At 35.6% G+C, this 18,259-nt stretch overlaps 1 protein-coding gene across 9 annotated transcripts in view; it reads right to left on the minus strand.

Moving 5' to 3' along the window:
• Nucleotides 1-17,812, minus strand: part of LOC131436503 (liprin-beta-2) — a 74,252-nt gene extending 56,440 nt beyond the window's left edge. Inside the window, exons 1-2 of one of the 9 annotated variants that reach the window (XM_058605237.1) lie at nucleotides 17,599-17,812; nucleotides 11,257-11,884 (exon numbers count right to left, since the gene is read on the minus strand). In XM_058605237.1, coding sequence (XP_058461220.1) covers nucleotides 11,257-11,776 — 520 coding nt within the window. In that variant the 5' untranslated portion in view covers nucleotides 11,777-11,884; nucleotides 17,599-17,812. Of the gene's footprint in view, nucleotides 1-11,256; nucleotides 11,911-11,952; nucleotides 13,356-17,378; nucleotides 17,395-17,497 lie in introns of those variants that run through there. The other 8 variants (XM_058605239.1, XM_058605238.1, XM_058605240.1 and 5 more) reach the window with 8 other exon arrangements.
• Nucleotides 17,813-18,259: the final 447 nt, after the last annotated feature.

Genomic DNA, 18,259 nt, shown 5'->3' on the forward strand with positions numbered 1-18,259 from the left:
TCCCCCGTTGTGCTGTCGTTTGATTCCTGGGGCTTTCTTCATAAATCTTGGTTAACCTCATTTCATCTCCGGTTCAGTTCTCGTTATTGTTAGGTAAGGGTTTCTATTTATTGTTTATATTTTGCATTTCGTTAATTTTTAATATCGAAGATGATGGAACAAACAAAAGTGAGAATCGATGATTTGAAATATTGCATGCGCGCTGATTATTGTGGAAACACAAAGTAATTTATTTAATTTGTGTAATAGGCGTGATTTCGTATACGTTATAAATTAAATATATATCCTTGCAACGACAATGTATAATAATGTAAATATTATGACATACATACTCTTACCAAAGATAATTTTCATTTGTTCAGAAGCAGATTATTTTTATACCTCCGATGGTCAGTTTTCTTCCCGATATTAATCAACTCACGAATGGTTAGAGCTAGATTAAAGCTAACATGTTTCGTAGTAATCCGGTAAATGTTTTTTCGCAGCTATGACAGGCGGCTTTAGTGAATGAGCTTAGACTAAGACGTCAGCCAACATTATCTTCTCGGATGTTGCTTCATAATACACTAGCTCAGCTATTTTTTCCTACATCGAAAAATATAAACATACGTTTCTGATACTAGTTTTTACGTTGATTCTATCTTTAAAATGAAGTCGAATATCGAATCAAAATCAACTTTTTTTGTCTCTAACCATTGAATTCTACTGTCAACTGTCACATCACTAAGGTGTAATAATTACAATACAGATACCAATTCGGAACTACGTTTTGTAGTCTTTATCGTTGTTATAAATTTGTTGGTGTGTACTATTGAATACTGCAAAAAGTAGTTTAAAAAACGTATTCATATTGTAAGTATTGAACCTCAGTGAAAATGTAGTGGCGTGAAAGTGTATCTTAGAATTTAATTGTGATAAACAAAGTGAAATTGATTCAAATTGACTTTGCCATTTCAATAATGTCTTTTCCACCTCAATGATGACTTTGCCACCTCAATGATGTTGTCAGTTGGCAAGCATTGCACAACTCGATACGCGCCAAATTATCATTGAAGATTTAGCATGCATTTCGTGGAAAATTTCCGATTCCGTACAAAATATTTTTTTATATATATATATATATATATATATATATATATATATATATATATATATATATATATATATATATATATATATATATATATATATATATATATATATATATATATATATATATATATATATATATATATATATATATAACGGGTGATTTTTTAAGAGCTTGAGAACTTTTTTAAACAATAAAACGCATAAAATTTGCAAAATCTCATCGGTTCTTTATTTTAAACGTTAGATTGGTACATGACATTTACTTTTTGAAGATAATTTCATTTAAATGTTGACCGCGGCTGCGTCTTAGGTGGTCCATTCGGAAAATCCGCTTTTTTATCGACAAATTTTGTTCAGCGATGAGGCTCATTTCTGGTTGAATGGCTACGTAAATAAGCAAAATTGCCGCATTTGGAGTGAAGAGCAACCAGAAGCCGTTCAAGAACTGCCCATGCATCCCGAAAAATGCACTGTTTGGTGTGGTTTGTACGCTGGTGGAATCATTGGACCGTATTTTTTCAAAGATGCTGTTGGACGCAACGTTACAGTGAATGGCGATCGCTATCGTTCGATGCTAACAAACTTTTTGTTGCCAAAAATGGAAGAACTGAACTTGGTTGACATGTGGTTTCAACAAGATGGCGCTACATGCCACACAGCTCGCGATTCTATGGCCATTTTGAGGGAAAACTTCGGAGAACAATTCATCTCAAGAAATGGACCGGTAAGTTGGCCACCAAGATCATGCGATTTGACGCCTTTAGACTATTTTTTGTGGGGCTACGTCAAGTCTAAAGTCTACAGAAATAAGCCAGTAACTATTCCAGCTTTGGAAGACAACATTTCCGAAGAAATTCGGGCTATTCCGGCCGAAATGCTCGAAAAAGTTGCCCAAAATTGGACTTTCCGAATGGACCACCTAAGACGCAGCCGCGGTCAACATTTAAATGAAATTATCTTCAAAAAGTAAATGTCATGTACCAATCTAACGTTTAAAATAAAGAACCGATGAGATTTTGCAAATTTTATGCGTTTTATTGTTTAAAAAAGTTCTCAAGCTCTTAAAAAATCACCCTTTATATATATACAATCTTCCCCGCAAAATCATCCACCAAAAATTTTTTTTTCATCCCACCATTTTTTTCGCTAAATAACTCGAAAATATTCGACACGTATTTTTTTTATTTCAATGTGGAATTTTCGAGGTATGATCTTTTGAAGTTTCGCGTTTTCAAAAAAAGCCTTTTTTCAACTGCCTATTCTGTAAAATCTACTAAAATCTACTAAAGATACAAAAATTTTCCCAAGACATGAAATGTGCGTGTTTTCCTTAGCTATGAAATAAACAATTCCATAAAACAACCTTTATAGTTTATTTAATGAAAAAAGTTAAAAATTAATAAACTAATAAAATAGATTTTAAACTTTTTTTTCTTTTTTTTCATTTTTCCTTTTTAATTGAAAACAGAAGCCAGAAGTCGACACATGTCGCGTCACTGATCGAATCCAAACTTTGACAGTTTATTGTTAGCAGTTATGCATAAAATAAGATTTCAGTGTATGTCCTCTATATTAAAAATCCACTGTGAGCAGGCGCGTATACAGGGGTTCAAACCCCATCCGAAAATTAAAAAAGTTATATTATGAAAACTCTGTAAGTGAATTATAAAATCAATCATTTTCAACAACCAACTTTACAAAATTTTTTAGGAATTATATAAAAATTGATTAACATGTTCTGAAAATTTAATCAACATGTTCTGAAACAGATCAACATGTTCTTTTATAGTAGGTTTTAAGCAACTAATATGAACAATGTTTGAGTGCAGATGACAGAAATCATTCGTTCCGTCTTTACGACTTTTATTCAGAGTTTTACTATAAAAACATCAATAGTTCTTCTCTCATGAAAACCTACATTGGTCACTTTATGCGTTACTTGCAGTATATGTTTAATTTGAAGTGCGCAGAAACAATCTTCGTTACGGATACCATTCTGTACCTTTAGAATCCATTGACAATGAACATGGACCTATAATTCAATGTGGAATAATGAGAGGGTATAAAACAAATTGAGAATGGAAAGTAAAATTCGATTGGACGTTTATAATATAAACTAATGGCACTCATTATAAAAAAAAGCTTAACAACTACGTTTTTAATAGTAATGACAGCTTATTCTGTATTTTTAAGCCTAAAAAAATTTTCGAAAATAGAATAAGACAATGCTATATTTACCATGTGTTTTTGCTTGCGATGTCTATGTTCTGCATATATTTTTGCTTGATATGACATGTTATCAAATCGTTTATTTTACAATTCACTCACACACTTCAATATTCATGTTTGAGTGATATTTCAAATATCTTCAGAAAAACCTGTTTTAATCCATCTAGTGGTGGTGTGATCACGTCCTTCTCAGGTAACTCATATTCTCAGATATGTAGGAAGACGAATGTTTGTTCGGGCGTAAAGTGGTATAACCTACGCATCGAAATAATTTTGAACCAAAATTTGAAGAAATTTTCCAATTTTTCAGCATCGCTCAAAATGAAGGTTTGAAATTTTGTATACCTACACTTCACACCCCAAGTAGCAATCCGCAACTAGTTCTAATGCGACTAAGTCCAAACTATGTTGCAACAAGAGCACGAATATGTTTTTTATGTTATACTGGTTAAAACAAGGTGACAGCAATGTTTCTTCATACCATAACCAGTTACGAAATAGTTATTTAGGTTTCAAATCACCACATCTTTTTGTCATATTGAATAAATTATAAATTATAAGCTATCGTAACTTAATCCAAACATATCTTTAATCACAACTTTATTTCTAGCTACTAGTTGAAAATAAGTTTATTTGACTCCAATATTGGCAACCCGTAACTAGTTCTGATACCACTTAGCCCAACTATGTTGCAACAAGAACACGAACATGTTTTTTATGTTATGCTGATTAAAACAAGGTGACGGCAGTGTTTCTTTATAGCATAAACATTGAACTAGCTATCATTTGTAAGTTATCGTTACTTGATTCTAACATATCTTTAATCACAGTTTTGGTTTTAGCTACTAGTTGAAAAAAGATTGCGAAACCATTATAAATACGTAAGCGTATATGTAAATCGTTACTATGTGAATTGATGTAGTAATAACTTAGATATTACGAGATTAAAACATATAATTTCTTCATTGATTCAGATAGTTATCGGTAGGTTTTCCCAACGTTATGATAACGATAATGCAAACAAAACAACTTTTGTTGGCTTGAATATGGCGAACACAATATGGAGTCTCAAGAAGTGTATGAAACATAAAAAAAACCAGGATATTACTTTTTTCAAAACTACTTTTTGCCAAAAATAGTAAAAGGCAGAAAAGTCATTTTTGTTCTATGCACTGTCATAAACACGAAGAAAATAATATAGGGATTGAACATCGATTGTGATAATATTATAGTTCTCATGATATATGAATTTAAAATGATGAGAAATCACTCTACTTGGAATAATTTTGAGCATTCTGAACATAGGATTATTTTGTTGTTTATTTTTTATATCATTACAAACAGATTTCGATTGAAGGCGCATAAAAAACAGTTAAGTACAATTGAATTCCGCTCGACAGTTTTAAAATCGTTGTGAAATTTGTACCTTGTATTAAGTTTGTGATTTAAAGTACTGTTCTGCTTTTTTATTGTTGATAGAAAAGTATTCTGGATTCATTCAATGTTTATAATGTCGATGGTGACTAAGTTTCAACTAGTTTACTTGGAAACAAGTTATTTTCATGTTATGAAAAGATAAGTTATTTCAGTATGGCATTACAACGTAACGACAACTTATTTTTAGCTGACTTAACAACTAGTAGAAACTGCGCTTTTTGAGTCATGCAAGTGGTTAGATGTTAGTAACAATCACTCGAATATCTGGTTGCAAACTAGTCATAAACAAGCTAGCGTAACAAAAATTGTTACTTGGGACTGTAGTTCCGGAAAACATTTTATTTAGCCTTTCGAAAATCGTTTGCCTATTTTTGGTATTTTCGGAATATTTTCGGATAGCAACTGAGGTTAACTATGCATTGGAACCGGGAACGAAGATACTCAACATCAGTGTATTTGGTCATCAACTAACCAAACCTGTTGAATTGAAGTATTTTATGACTATTCGAAGAAATTATGCTCGATTTTTCCGTGTCATGTATGAAAACACGCTCCAGAAAATGAAACTTTTATTTTTATAAGCCTTTAAAGTCGTATCCGAATGAAGTTCGGTAGGAATATACGAGATTTGATGACCTTTCGTTTGAATCTAAGTTTCGGTTTTCGTCGTGATTACATAGCCTTTCTATATGAGAAAGGCAAAAAAGGCAAAAATAGGATCGACATGCTGTGATTTCAATATAACTTAGTCACGTTCAAGATGCGCAACTTAACGAAACCCTGAGCTCTTCAATGTGAAGAAATTTATTGCCCTTAAGCTATAAAATCATATTCTAGTGCATAAGTGACTATTATTCACAAAAAATGAAGGTTTGAAAATACATTTGAATTTATTTTTTGACTTTATTCAAAAGGTTTTTAACTCTTTGAAGTCCTTTGAATTATTTTAGAAATAACTTCTTCATTTTTCTAAAGACACTGATCAAATGTTGGATTTATTATTAAGTTTAAAATAAGAATATTTCGTAAATTTTCCATTTCTTGTAAAAAGCATTAATTTTTTTTAGTATGTGTACTTCTCGAGGTGCCCACCATTTCACGATTTCCCCCATTTCTTCTTAGAGTTTATTTGAGTTTTTTTACAGTTTTTTAGATACAACAATTCGAACAAATAGTATGTAAAAATACACATGTCGTTGTTATTAAATCAAATCGAACACTCCATCTGTGCAAAACAAATGCTTTTCTGTATTGAGAACGTATACAAAGTTCCATTTAAATAGGAGTATGTATGTGAAATCTGATGACTTGCTTGATTCATATAAAGAGTTATTTTTGTTAGATATGTAACATACGTAATTCCACTTATTGCTGCTTGTGATACTAATTCGAAACTTGACGAGGTTATATTTCCAATTAGGTTTTCTAACAGACTGTAAAGTAAAGTCTTGGCATTACATTCCTTTTGTGGAATTTGGCCTTTCTGTTTCAATAGACTTCGCAGCCGATTATTAGTGTACAGAATGGCATAGCTAGTATTCTGGATCCTACTGACACTAAGAATCCTTTCAGGTCGGGGCTCGAACATACGACAACTGGCTTGTAAGACCAGCGTCCTATGTATTGAACCGCCAACCTGAGACAATGTTGTTAATTCTAATGGTTTAATATTCGTTTTTTACTTAACTAATATTACTGTTGTGAATCATATTAAACTTTTCATGAAGTTTGATTAATTTCAGAGTTGCTACTGGCAATATGTTCTGAAGCAAGAAATTTGTTTCACATCATCATCTCGTTAATCAATGTTATATTGGTAATTCTGTACAGATTTTAGAATATGCCTCTCAAAACAGCCAACAGTGTCTGTCCTACCAGATAGATAATAACCTTGTCACAACTCAACTCCAAAGCGAGGGTAAATGGTATTTTCCGAGCATTTTGCGTGTGGGTGGCTCGATGCTGTCGTATGTTCATTACAAGATACAACTGGGTGGAAACTCTTTGGATAGAGTGTTAGGTGTTGTTTAGTAGGTGAAGTTTTGCTGACATAAACGTGGTCACTCTCGAGAACGTTCTCTGTTCCCATGTTGATTTCATTTTCTAAGACAGAATAATTCAACAAGCTGCGAGTGAATTAAAAAATGCCCACATTAAATTGTAGTCGAACACATGCCTGTTTCACATTTAGATATAAATTACATAAACAAACGTTGCATCACACACAGACTTAGCCGAAGTTTAGCGATCCGATCCCTACCCAGATGGAAGAAATGTGGGAATTTGCGTGAGCGAGCCATTTTAGTGAAATATAGAAACCCTTCATGCGAATGTATACTCACGTTGTGCTAAAATTAGTACAGACTATGAGTATGCAAAGCAACTCTAGCTACTGGGTTGGTTTCTGAATGTGAACTTTCATATATACATTAAGAAGTCTGTCTCATCTGACACGTGATTACAATTATAATGTTTTCCACCTCACTGAGCTAACGATAGCGAGAGCTACTAGAAATTCGCATCCCATCTAGTTTGAAATATTACAAGAATACAAAATTAGTGCATTTTGATGGTAATAGAGGTAAATGATTTCAACTGATTTTAAAATACCACAAACACATGATAGTTTCAGTTCGTTCATTGGTTTTGAAAGGTTTATTCCAGACTTATCGCAGACGTCGTAGCAGATTTCTAGCTAAATAACATTCATGGTGATAATTTCAATTAAAAGGTTGATTTACCATCATTCCATCAGGTAGCGTCATGCTGGCTTGATTTCCCGCTGGTCTTGCCAAACAGTGGAATCAGAAGCCATTGTGTATCGAACATCTAATTGACGAAACGAACATTCAATTATTGGAAATCAGTTACCCCCAACCATGTTCGAGACTGCCAAAACGACAATTTCGTGTAAATCCATTATCTACCCTACCTTTTCCATTCCCACCGGTAGCCAAGTAACGGATATTTGCTACCTAAGTGCGAGTTGGTCGGTCTTAGCAGACCCGTATCTCCTACAACAATGAACAACAGGATGGACCGAGTTGCACACTCATCTCGTGTAGTTCGACGGCACATGGCACAGATGTCCTGGCACGGGTAGTATACGGATATTAGCTAAACATATCCCTTCGGTACCTTGAGACTTTCTCGATACGCATTGAAATGCTTTTGAAATGAACGCGACAAAGAACTACGATGCTAACGATGAAGCCGGGTAGCGTCGTTGGACCGGAAGCAATTTCCTGAGTCTGACAGGGAAGAGACACGCTGTGCTGCCGCCAATAACTGATCAGTGCAGTGGTTGTGAGATGCTTTTCAAAATAGATCTGGAGAGGGCTAATCGAATTTTTAACACCACATTGACGTGCTTCCTTATTGTGGTGTGAATTTTTGCCTATTATGAATAGTGAGGGCGAATTGAATAAATAATTGTTTAGCTACAGAAAGTTTTTTTTATGAAAAATCAGATAAAAAAAGGAAAAATGATCGTTTTTCTTATAAAATATTGATTTAAAGGAATGACTGCTTCGTATCGATTTTAATCAAGATATATGTTTTTAATAGATTTTAGTATTGGTTTTCGAAGCTAATGTTCTTAGTATGAATAAATTGTATCGCTATTATTGGTTCGGCTCTAGTGCACCATGAAAAAGAAAACATTACTCCACTGAATTCACCATTCATTGTGTCTGTTCTATGAATTCGAAATCGCAAACTGACCTAATCGTTGGTAAGTCCCAGTCACCGACAAACGCATATAATTGGGTTTCCAAGCCTCCGCCAATTCGGGAAAAGCTATATCGAGGGAACAATTGGAGTATTTGTTACGACATACAATATGGATGAATAATAGAGCACAAGACAAGGGCCGCTCAGAACAACTAACGAGACAGTCGTACTGCAACACGTCAAGAGGTTTCGAATTACCTGGCCATGGCGCAGATGGTACCGGGAAAGAAATAGAAAACGGGGCCTGACAGCGGTAATTAAAACCTTTCTCTCCAATTCAGACTCCAAACGCGATTAGAGTGGGAGCGGAAGTAAATAAAAGCAGATTTATTCGCTATTCGTGACTACCATAATGGTCATTCAACTGTCACAGATCGCCAATCGAAAGAAGGTTGTAAGGTTTAAAATAACGGAAAATATATTAATTTTAATTTATGTATTATTTTGATAAAAATTTTACAACTTCATTTCATACTTTACTCCGATGTTGTTCCATCTTTTCGTCATTCAATTGAACAGCGTACTATACAACCTGGAAGCATTGCACTGATTTTGATATAGATATTGTAGGATAACTCACAGCTTGCAGCTAGCAAACAAGCCTTAGTACATCAATATCGGTAGTGCCATCTTGGGCGGCTGCAAAAGTGTTTGGTTGCGTCACTTATTCGGCTATATTTTTGGAATCGTTGCAGATCACGCAAATTTATACTAAAGAATATGTAAAACTGTGCGATTTGGAAACTACATGGTTTGAAATTCAATGATATGAAAAACAAAAACAAATGGTAGCGTCTGTGTCTTGGACCGCAAATCTTCAGATCACAAAGTATGACAATTAATCTCACTGCTAGGTGGATTAATCACGTTTTTATGACTTGCAACGTATGTGCGATTCGGTAGCCTCTACAATTCATATTTTTTCCTGTGTACATTTAATCATTCTAACGATCATCAACAACATTTTTTTTCTAATTTGAATTAAAATCAACATGTAATACAGCCTTTGCGATGTTAAGAAAATACATGTAATTTTACGTCTAGTCACGGCTAACATTTTGAAGTCGAATTGTATTTTTGTTTAGAGTCTCAGTTTAATGCTTTAGTATGCAAATATTTGAAAAATCCTTATGTATACTTATAGGCTTCTACAAAGTCTGAACAAGAAGTATAATACATCTGATTAAGAATCATTATTTAGTAGAATTACAAGGAAAGAATTTTCGGATTTTGAATTTGTCAATTCATGAATGTCATGAATCGAGTAAAGTTTAATTTCCCAAAAAACTCCTCCGTATAAGTTTCCAAGCGAATAATATTTAAATTATTACAGTTGAGGGGTTGTTCTGAAAGAATCAGTTTTCACACCAAGCATATGTATATTTTATTGAATGTGTAATTATGTACTAAAATGGGGCTCCTTAGGAGACATCTTCAAACCCTTTCTAACGAACTTATGGAAGAAAATATGTTTATCTTCCCAATACTACGAACGAAGAAAATATACCTTCTGGAAGATTTTTCAAACCACATTTGGATCAGTATCTTCACATTTATAAGTTTATAAGTCCCTTAAGAGGTAACGCCGAATATTTTGACTTCAAGAGCTGACACGTATACGCGATAGCTCCTCCGGGTGAAGTTTTCAAATTTTTTTCACTGTCGTATATCATAACGTCAAGTCTATTTAGTTGAATATTCTAAATAGACTTGACGTTATGATATACAACAGTGAAAAAAAAATTCAAAACTTCACCCGGACGAGCTATCGCGTATACGTTTATATTTCTATTTTGTGCATGCATTTTTTTATCTTCTGGAGAAGATTGAATTATCAAAACGATATTCCCTGAAAATGCTCCACAGATGGAAAACCAATTAAAACTTATATTCCTCTGTAGTAGCTGAACGAATGGTCATGTTCACAATTGATTGAATTTTAATGCTATTGAACTGCAGATCCAACTTTCGGTTCCAAAACCACAGGGTAGTTGAAGGTAGTGTTGAAAATTTCATCATTCAAGGAACGATGCAAAATATGAGCAAAATACTCAATCCGGTCTCACAATAAATAAAATTGATACATTTTGTAAATTTTTGGCCCTTTTCACCACACCGAACATCATCAATGGTGATACAAAACTCCCAAAACAGCTTCAATCGTTTTCGTCCAACGCAATTAAAATGATTTATTCTGCTCGGATTTAGCTTCATATCACTATATGATGCCAATTGGGTGCTTCAGCTACAAAACGCATACGGTTTGAAAAACATAACCACTTTTATACGGGGGCAGTCTAGCTTTGAATGCACTAACCACGAAATCTAAAATTTAAGAATAAATAGGGTGAAAATGGCCAGTTACTCCTCGGCGTAGGAAGCAATCTGACATGACCAAATATTGTGAGTAAATTAAAACTTAATGCTTTATTCGTGATAACAAAAAATATTTGAAATAGAATGGAACTGTTAAAACCAAAGTTGAAATAGAGATAAGACGTTTTATTTATAATCTGAATCGCAATCTGGCTCAAACTCGTTTTAATGTATTCCTTTAAACTCACGATAGCAACATTACTGTAGAATCATATTCATCTAAACGTGACTATTTAATTTCTGGTACAAATAAAAAGTTTAGAGATCAATGGTACTATATCTTCAAATTCACCAGTGACTGCTTAAACTTAAACATTTATGGAAACGCAAACTTATGTTAGTATAGTTTAAGCAAATCGTTCCATGGAGGGTTTAAAAATATTCTCTTACCTTTCTGGTTACCATCGCGCTGCTTCTTTAATCTTGGTATCTTGCTATCCTCGATCGCTAAATTATTCTCCCTGCTCCCATTTGTCTTCATCACCAATGATGAATCGTTCCCGTCTTCAGCAGAAATTGCTCGCTCTATAGAACAGAAGTCATCATCATCATCATCATCGTCGTCATCATCGTAGTCTTCACCACAGCCCATCTCAACTTCACTGGTGGACGAACCGGAGCTACTGACTTCATCGCTGCCTTCATCTGCTTTTAATTCCTGAGGTCCATCAACCTCCGAATCCGAGCTGGTCAGATGGAATGAATTCGACTCACCCACCAAAGACTGTCGGGTAGGAGATGCCTTTATTCCTTCCGAGAAGCGATTCAATCTACTGCTACTGTGGGCCGCTTTGCTGGTCAACTGGAATTTTCCCGACCTATACAAATGGGTCGAGGCTCGTTCTCCGGAGACAAAAATGTCCGAAGCCTTTTTCACCACGTGAGTTGTACTTTTCGGCAAATCACGCATCGCCGCATCAAATTTACTGTGCTTATTTTCACTTCAATCAAAAACTATAACTTCTCAACATCACTTTCACGTTCCCTACTCCGTGCTCGGTTCGTACGATGGTAGAAGCTAGAACGGGTTACGTGTGAAGAAAACTAAACTAGCATTTATCTAAATCATTAGAAAATCACTCTCACTTTAAACCGAGCCGCCGCATTTCCCTGCAGCTTAATTTATCGTACAGGAAGGCATTATCTGGCAGCGCATTTTTTGATGCCGAAAAAATCATCCACTTGAGGTTACTGCTGTACCGAAACGTGCGAGAAAATCGTGATTAGATTGTATCACTCGCTGGTTCCCTTCTTGTCATGTTGACCAACGTGTACCTCAATAAAACTTCCCTCTCCTCACCGATTTTGCCGTTTGGCGACTACTCCGCACCACGCGTAACGTTCTGTTTTGTTGGCCTTGGTTGAAAGATGCCAACCATTGATCTACGACGAACGATATATATGCGATAGAAATCTGATCCAATATGGAAAAGTTGAAACCACATTAGTGGTATTAAGTTTATTACTGTTGAGTGTTGAATGCAAGCCGGGTGCCAAGGCTGAGTGGTTTGATCGTCGAACCTGGTCGGTACGAAAACGAGGAAGTGGAGGCGTACCGTGGGATCGACGGAGTTTGTTCTGCTGAGAAGATATGATTCAGTTTGTATGATAGTATAGATAACTGAAGTCACAGAAATCTGTATTCAAAATTTTGATGAATGGGGTTTTGCATTATCATGCTTTTTTAAATTTATCAAGTATAAATTTACTGTTCCAGAACCAAATACGATTAAAACAATTTCTCGTTGCTGTATTCAGTTTTCACTGACGTCATTTCAACAAAGTCGGTAGAACCTTGTCTTAGGTGTCAACAGTGATGTTGTACTACAACATCAACCCACCACCGATGCATATCGGTATTAATTTGCTCCCCATACGTGATCTCAGTATAAAGCCGTTTACCTTCGAATTTGCGGGTACAAGCATCGGTATTTGATTGACTGAGCTCTGCATAGTCGTACTTTTCGCTGCGGTTTTGTTGAAATTCAATACAAACTTAAGCATCAGTGTATTACAAATTTTACTGAGCTGAAGTGACCCTCCCGTTAAAAAAGTTAATTTTCATGAGAATGAAATGGTACTCGAAAAACTTTATCTTGAGTGACAAACTTAAGTAACATTCAAAGATTTGTTGATTTATAAACGAGTTCAATAGAGCTGGATGTGGCACAGTTGCACTGTTGCATTGTTTTCAAAATGGAGTCCAAAAAACAACAAGTACATAAAAATTACAAGGTTCTGCTGGGATTGTTCGAGTTCTTGATGTGACAACAAGGCAATCAACATTCCAAATTTAGTGATCGATGTTTTCTATTAAATGTTTTAATAAGTCGTCATAATATTTCATTATTATCGATCCTTGTTCACAGCATACAGCAGACCAGTGACAAGAATATAGAATAGAAGGACGATCAAAGCGCTCAATATAAGCCAAACAAACAGTTCAACATTCTAAAAGTCTATTCGCACTATTCCAAAACGGGACCATCCGAGATGATCCGGGACGTTTTGTTTTCCTCGTCGGCGATGACTGTGCTGCCGGCGTGTGCATGTATTAGAATGCCGGTTCCGGCATAAAATCCATTTGGATGCCAACGATATTTCTCGCCGAATGTGCATGTATGCGAAAAACTCGGCGAGGAATATCGTAAACATCCAAATGGATTTTATGCCGGAACCGGCTTTCTAATACATGCACACGCCGGCAGCTCGGTCATCGCCGATGAGGAAAACAAAACGTCCCTGGTGGTCTCCTCCCGGAATAGTGCGAATAGACTTTAAGTCGAGTAAATATCTGAATTCCTTTACTATTGCGAAGAGATCCCGAATGGTAATTTGTGTAGTGGTCTGATAAAAATACTTGATAAAAGTTGAATAATAGAAATTGATAAGCAATATGATTGGGTTGGTCGATTATTTATAGTTTGTATCGACAGGTACGATCGATGAAAAAGTGTCGGCAAAAATGGCACAAGAGTTATGTACCATGAGACTACAGTCTTCCGAACACACCAGAGCTTCTGTAATAGAAACCTTGAAATTTTTACAGACAACTAATGAAGAAAATTTTACTAAAGAATGTTCGAAGAAATAATTCATACAATGATTCAGATTCACTAAATGTTAAAGCTCAAAATTTCTAAGCCTATGGTAATTCCCTGTAACACTCGCTGTCATCGACAGAAATACATGGTATATTTTGAGAGTGAGCTGGTTCTTCCTGATAATTTCCACAATCTTATCTAATTGCGCAATGTGGCTATTTATTCACGCAATAGCAGTAAATTCCAACCGAATAACGTAGATAGATAAAGTTACTTCTTCATTAAGTTGAACATCTAATCCCACGTGCAGCACACGGACATCTATCTCAAATTCAATTCAAACATAGTGCCGGCTGCGATTTCTAGTCGGGTAACATTCGCGTGATTCGGTGAAAGCCCTTGTTGACTGTTTACATTATAAATTCTCAGATTCGAAAAACACCTCACCCTTATAGAGGCATCATTCCGGTCTTTTGTTTATTATCACAGGCTTCCGGCCGACACGGTCTTCACTACTGAACAGATAAGTTGGATGGTCAACGCAGACAGACAGACACCCTACTTTAACTGAGACTGACGTGGATTGAGCAACTTACCGTTGCTACACCACGAACTGAGGACGATGGTAAGATAATGCAGAGCACATGAATGTTTAATTACTTTCTACTGTGGAAATCGTGCAACTAAACTTCCGAAGAAATTTAGCTTTTGATGTCTAATGAATGCTTAACCTGATTGAGGAAAAATGTTGGATGGGTTGTTTAAAAAAATTGATGACAGTGTTAATATGCTAATTATTATGCGCCGTATTATGTTGGAAATGGCTTTGATCTTTGATTTTACAAAGCCGGAAGATAATGTTCAATTATATGCAGTGAACATGTTGATGTAAATCAATCTGGCTCAGGTCGAAAAATCGATCTAAATTAATTTAACTGCAGCCTCGAGAGAAACCTAGGTTAGATAGTAAAACTATTCAGCAAACTCAATGTGAAAATGAACAGATTATGTCTTTTTCGATTAAGGTCCATCAGACGTTATTTTAGTTGCATCCAACGGCTGGTAAATCCGAAGCAAGCAATCTTCGGAAGATGTAGAAGATAAAATTCCTCCATCTCAGACCAAACTTTGCCGAAGTCTACTGACATATTTAGACAATACTAGAACAGGTAAAATATTGCAAATTAGAATAGAAATCACCGCGGAAGAAACTACACACTAAGAAAAGTTTACATCTTTATAGATGCACATAAATGGAGCGTCGCGATTCACTCACATTTACGATTCAAAATATGTAAAGATATGTCATATCAGTGACTTCACAGTTAATGTAGCTTAAGCTTACATCGATATAGACGCGAAGTTTATTTTTACATGTTAGTAGATGTAATATTGTGTCATCACCGAAGAAATTATGGCATGTTTGAATTTACGTCAAGCGTAAATTTCATTTTTTCTAAGAGTGTAGATCCCATCAATTTTGCCGTTCTGTTTTGATCGGGTTTTGCATATTACTATTAAGAAAAATATGTCTTGGATTTTTATGCCACGAATGGCGTCCAGGTGCTTCCATAAGGACTTGAACCTTTACAACACGCCAGAATTCTATCCAATAGAATGTTATTAGACAGCAGTTCACCTTCAATTTTATTCAATGTTTATGCAAGTAAATTCCGAAAAAATCAAGTAATCATTTTTGTTTCACGCATACACGGACTTTTTGAGATCTAAACTGATTGGTTCGAATGACATATGACAACGGTACAGGCATCAGCTCAAAAATCAATTCTCACAAAATTTAAAGCCTTTAGATATGAGAAAGGTGAGAATAGCTTATATTTTGAACACCAGATTTTTACTAGTGTTTATAGTAAGTATCAAAATAAATATTGAGTCACAGCTCTGGCTTACTGGGAATTCCAGATGCATCCCTAGAATTGGTAAACATATTACTTAGTCGCTTCCAGCGGAACACTTGGTTCAGTTCACTATGTTTGTCGATATAAGATTGCCTTATATAGTGCATTAAATATAGAGCAAACATACTTTGATTTATTTTATTGATCAAGCAAATACATCGAAGCGGAAAAGATTTTATTCGCATTCGAGTGTATTGTTTAAACAGTAAACATGTTTCATGAATTTCACACATTGCTGTATACCATAATTGGGCTTCACAACCAAAACCTTTAGATTCCGGGACGCAATCAAAATACATATGTATCCATTTTAAGGGAGATATGCATAAATTAAAGCTAAATTTCCATATATTGTAACATTCAGCATACCGAAAGCAACGCAGCCTAGTTCGGGAGTCACCGCTAAGCCATAGCAGTCAAACGAAAATTGTTTGCATAAATTTCACAAATATATACATATTTTGTTACCACAACGGCAAATTTCAAAAACTCGAAATTAACATTATTGCTGATCAGTGCCATAGGAGGGAAGAAAAACATACTGATCCGTTTGGTTCTGCTTTATGTTTTCCTCACATCGTTCGGTCCATTCCGACCGACCTGTAGTTTGTGTTAATGAAAAAAATCCAAAAACCAAACATTCCAGCTCCAACTGGGACTGATTAATACAGATCTTTCTGAACAGCATCAACGATTTGCGATATTTCCAACGCTAAACCGGCTGCGGTGTTGCTCGGATTAATTTATTGTTCGAGTTTTTCTACCGTTCCACGTAAACATTTTTTTTGTGTTAGATCTCGAAATTGGAACACGGTCTTTTCCGTTCGCTCAAGATTTTTGTATGAATGATTTATATCTGTCATGTTCATCAGTTTGTTTCCTCATCATTCTCTTCAAGTGTGAATAACAGTCCTAACAATTCTTATTTGCACATGCTATTGGGCCTTAAACCATTTCTTCGATTTCAACCACTTCCACTGACAATCCATAATTATTAGAAAGCGACTGGTTAGCCAAATATGACGTCCCTCGCCGCCCACGATGTGGTCGTTGGTAACTGTCAATATAAATTCCATTTCTGTCATATAGAAAAGCAACCGGATAGCGGAACCCTGATTCCAGTACCGCGACAACGACTTCAATTCATCATAGCCGACCGAGCAACCGACCGCAATCATCTCCGCGACTTGAAAGGGTTTTAATTGAATTACGTTCCTCAAACATTCCTCGTATGGGCCCCAGGACATAATCAATTTCACAGTTTTAAAACCAATACTGAAACTATCCGGTATCACGATGTGCACTTCCTGCTTTGATTGATACTTTGTATCGAAAGTCACAGTAAGCTCGCCCACTCCCCCCACATCAATCGCTTACAAAGTTCACCATGTATTAGAAGCACTCGAGATATGTCGCTGGAGGGTATTTATTTCACCGTCATATCACAGCAATTTTCAGTGCCTTTCACAACGGTCCCCAATAAGTTTCAAACATTATATCAAAAGCACATTTACTCCCGAAGCAATTTCACTGCCGCTGTTTGCAATACCCAATAACTTCTGCTCATGCCATAGTTTTTCACTGACCATAAACTTCACAATTTTCTAATGATTTCATAAATTGCAGTTTTTTGAGAATGAATCATTATAGAATGCACGTCCACCGTACCCGTTCTCAATTATCAACTGTCCAAATGGGTAGCCGTGAACGAGAAGGGGAAATTTTTCTCGTTTGTTTGATTCGAACAGGCAAAATCAATACCGCGCTACCGTTTAAGTACACTGCACACAATCACATCAATGGTTCGTTTTCGGCGGTAGTTTAACTACTAAACTAAACAATCCGACTCAAATTTTAGCTTCGCCGAGCGCCCGCGTGCTCTGTCGTAATACGATGCGGCACGACGCGACGCTATTCAGTGTTGAGCGAGACGAGCGCGACCGACTGTACACTGGTGTCTGAGAGACTTAAGTAATGGAGTATCTCGCTAGGAATGCTCAATTTGTCACTAATGGTTCACTGATAGCACTGATGTGAAATGAGCTTAATAACAACAGCTTTGGGTTCGGTTCAGTGTTTCCATACTTTACATGGTCAAATTCAACCACGTCAGGAAATCACTCACAAAATCGAAGCGGCGAGCAGGAGGAGGTACGAGTTTAACGCAAATTCCACCGCGATTGAATATGGTTTGGTGAGCAATTACGTGCTCGATATTATATCACCTAACAAGAATACTACGTCATATTATTTTCAATTCACAAAAATATCATTTGCTCAATGTATTATCTTTTATTCCAGCAGAAATTTTGAAACATAACTAGTTGGGATGAGATAAAGAAAAACCATCGCAAAGATCAGTGAAAAAAAAAGTTTGCTATACTAGAAACTTTGAAATATGTGGTACGATGTGACATATGGCATATGGGA

Source organism: Malaya genurostris, chromosome 3 (assembly GCF_030247185.1).
Source record: "Malaya genurostris strain Urasoe2022 chromosome 3, Malgen_1.1, whole genome shotgun sequence".
Taxonomy (NCBI): domain Eukaryota; kingdom Metazoa; phylum Arthropoda; class Insecta; order Diptera; family Culicidae; genus Malaya; species Malaya genurostris.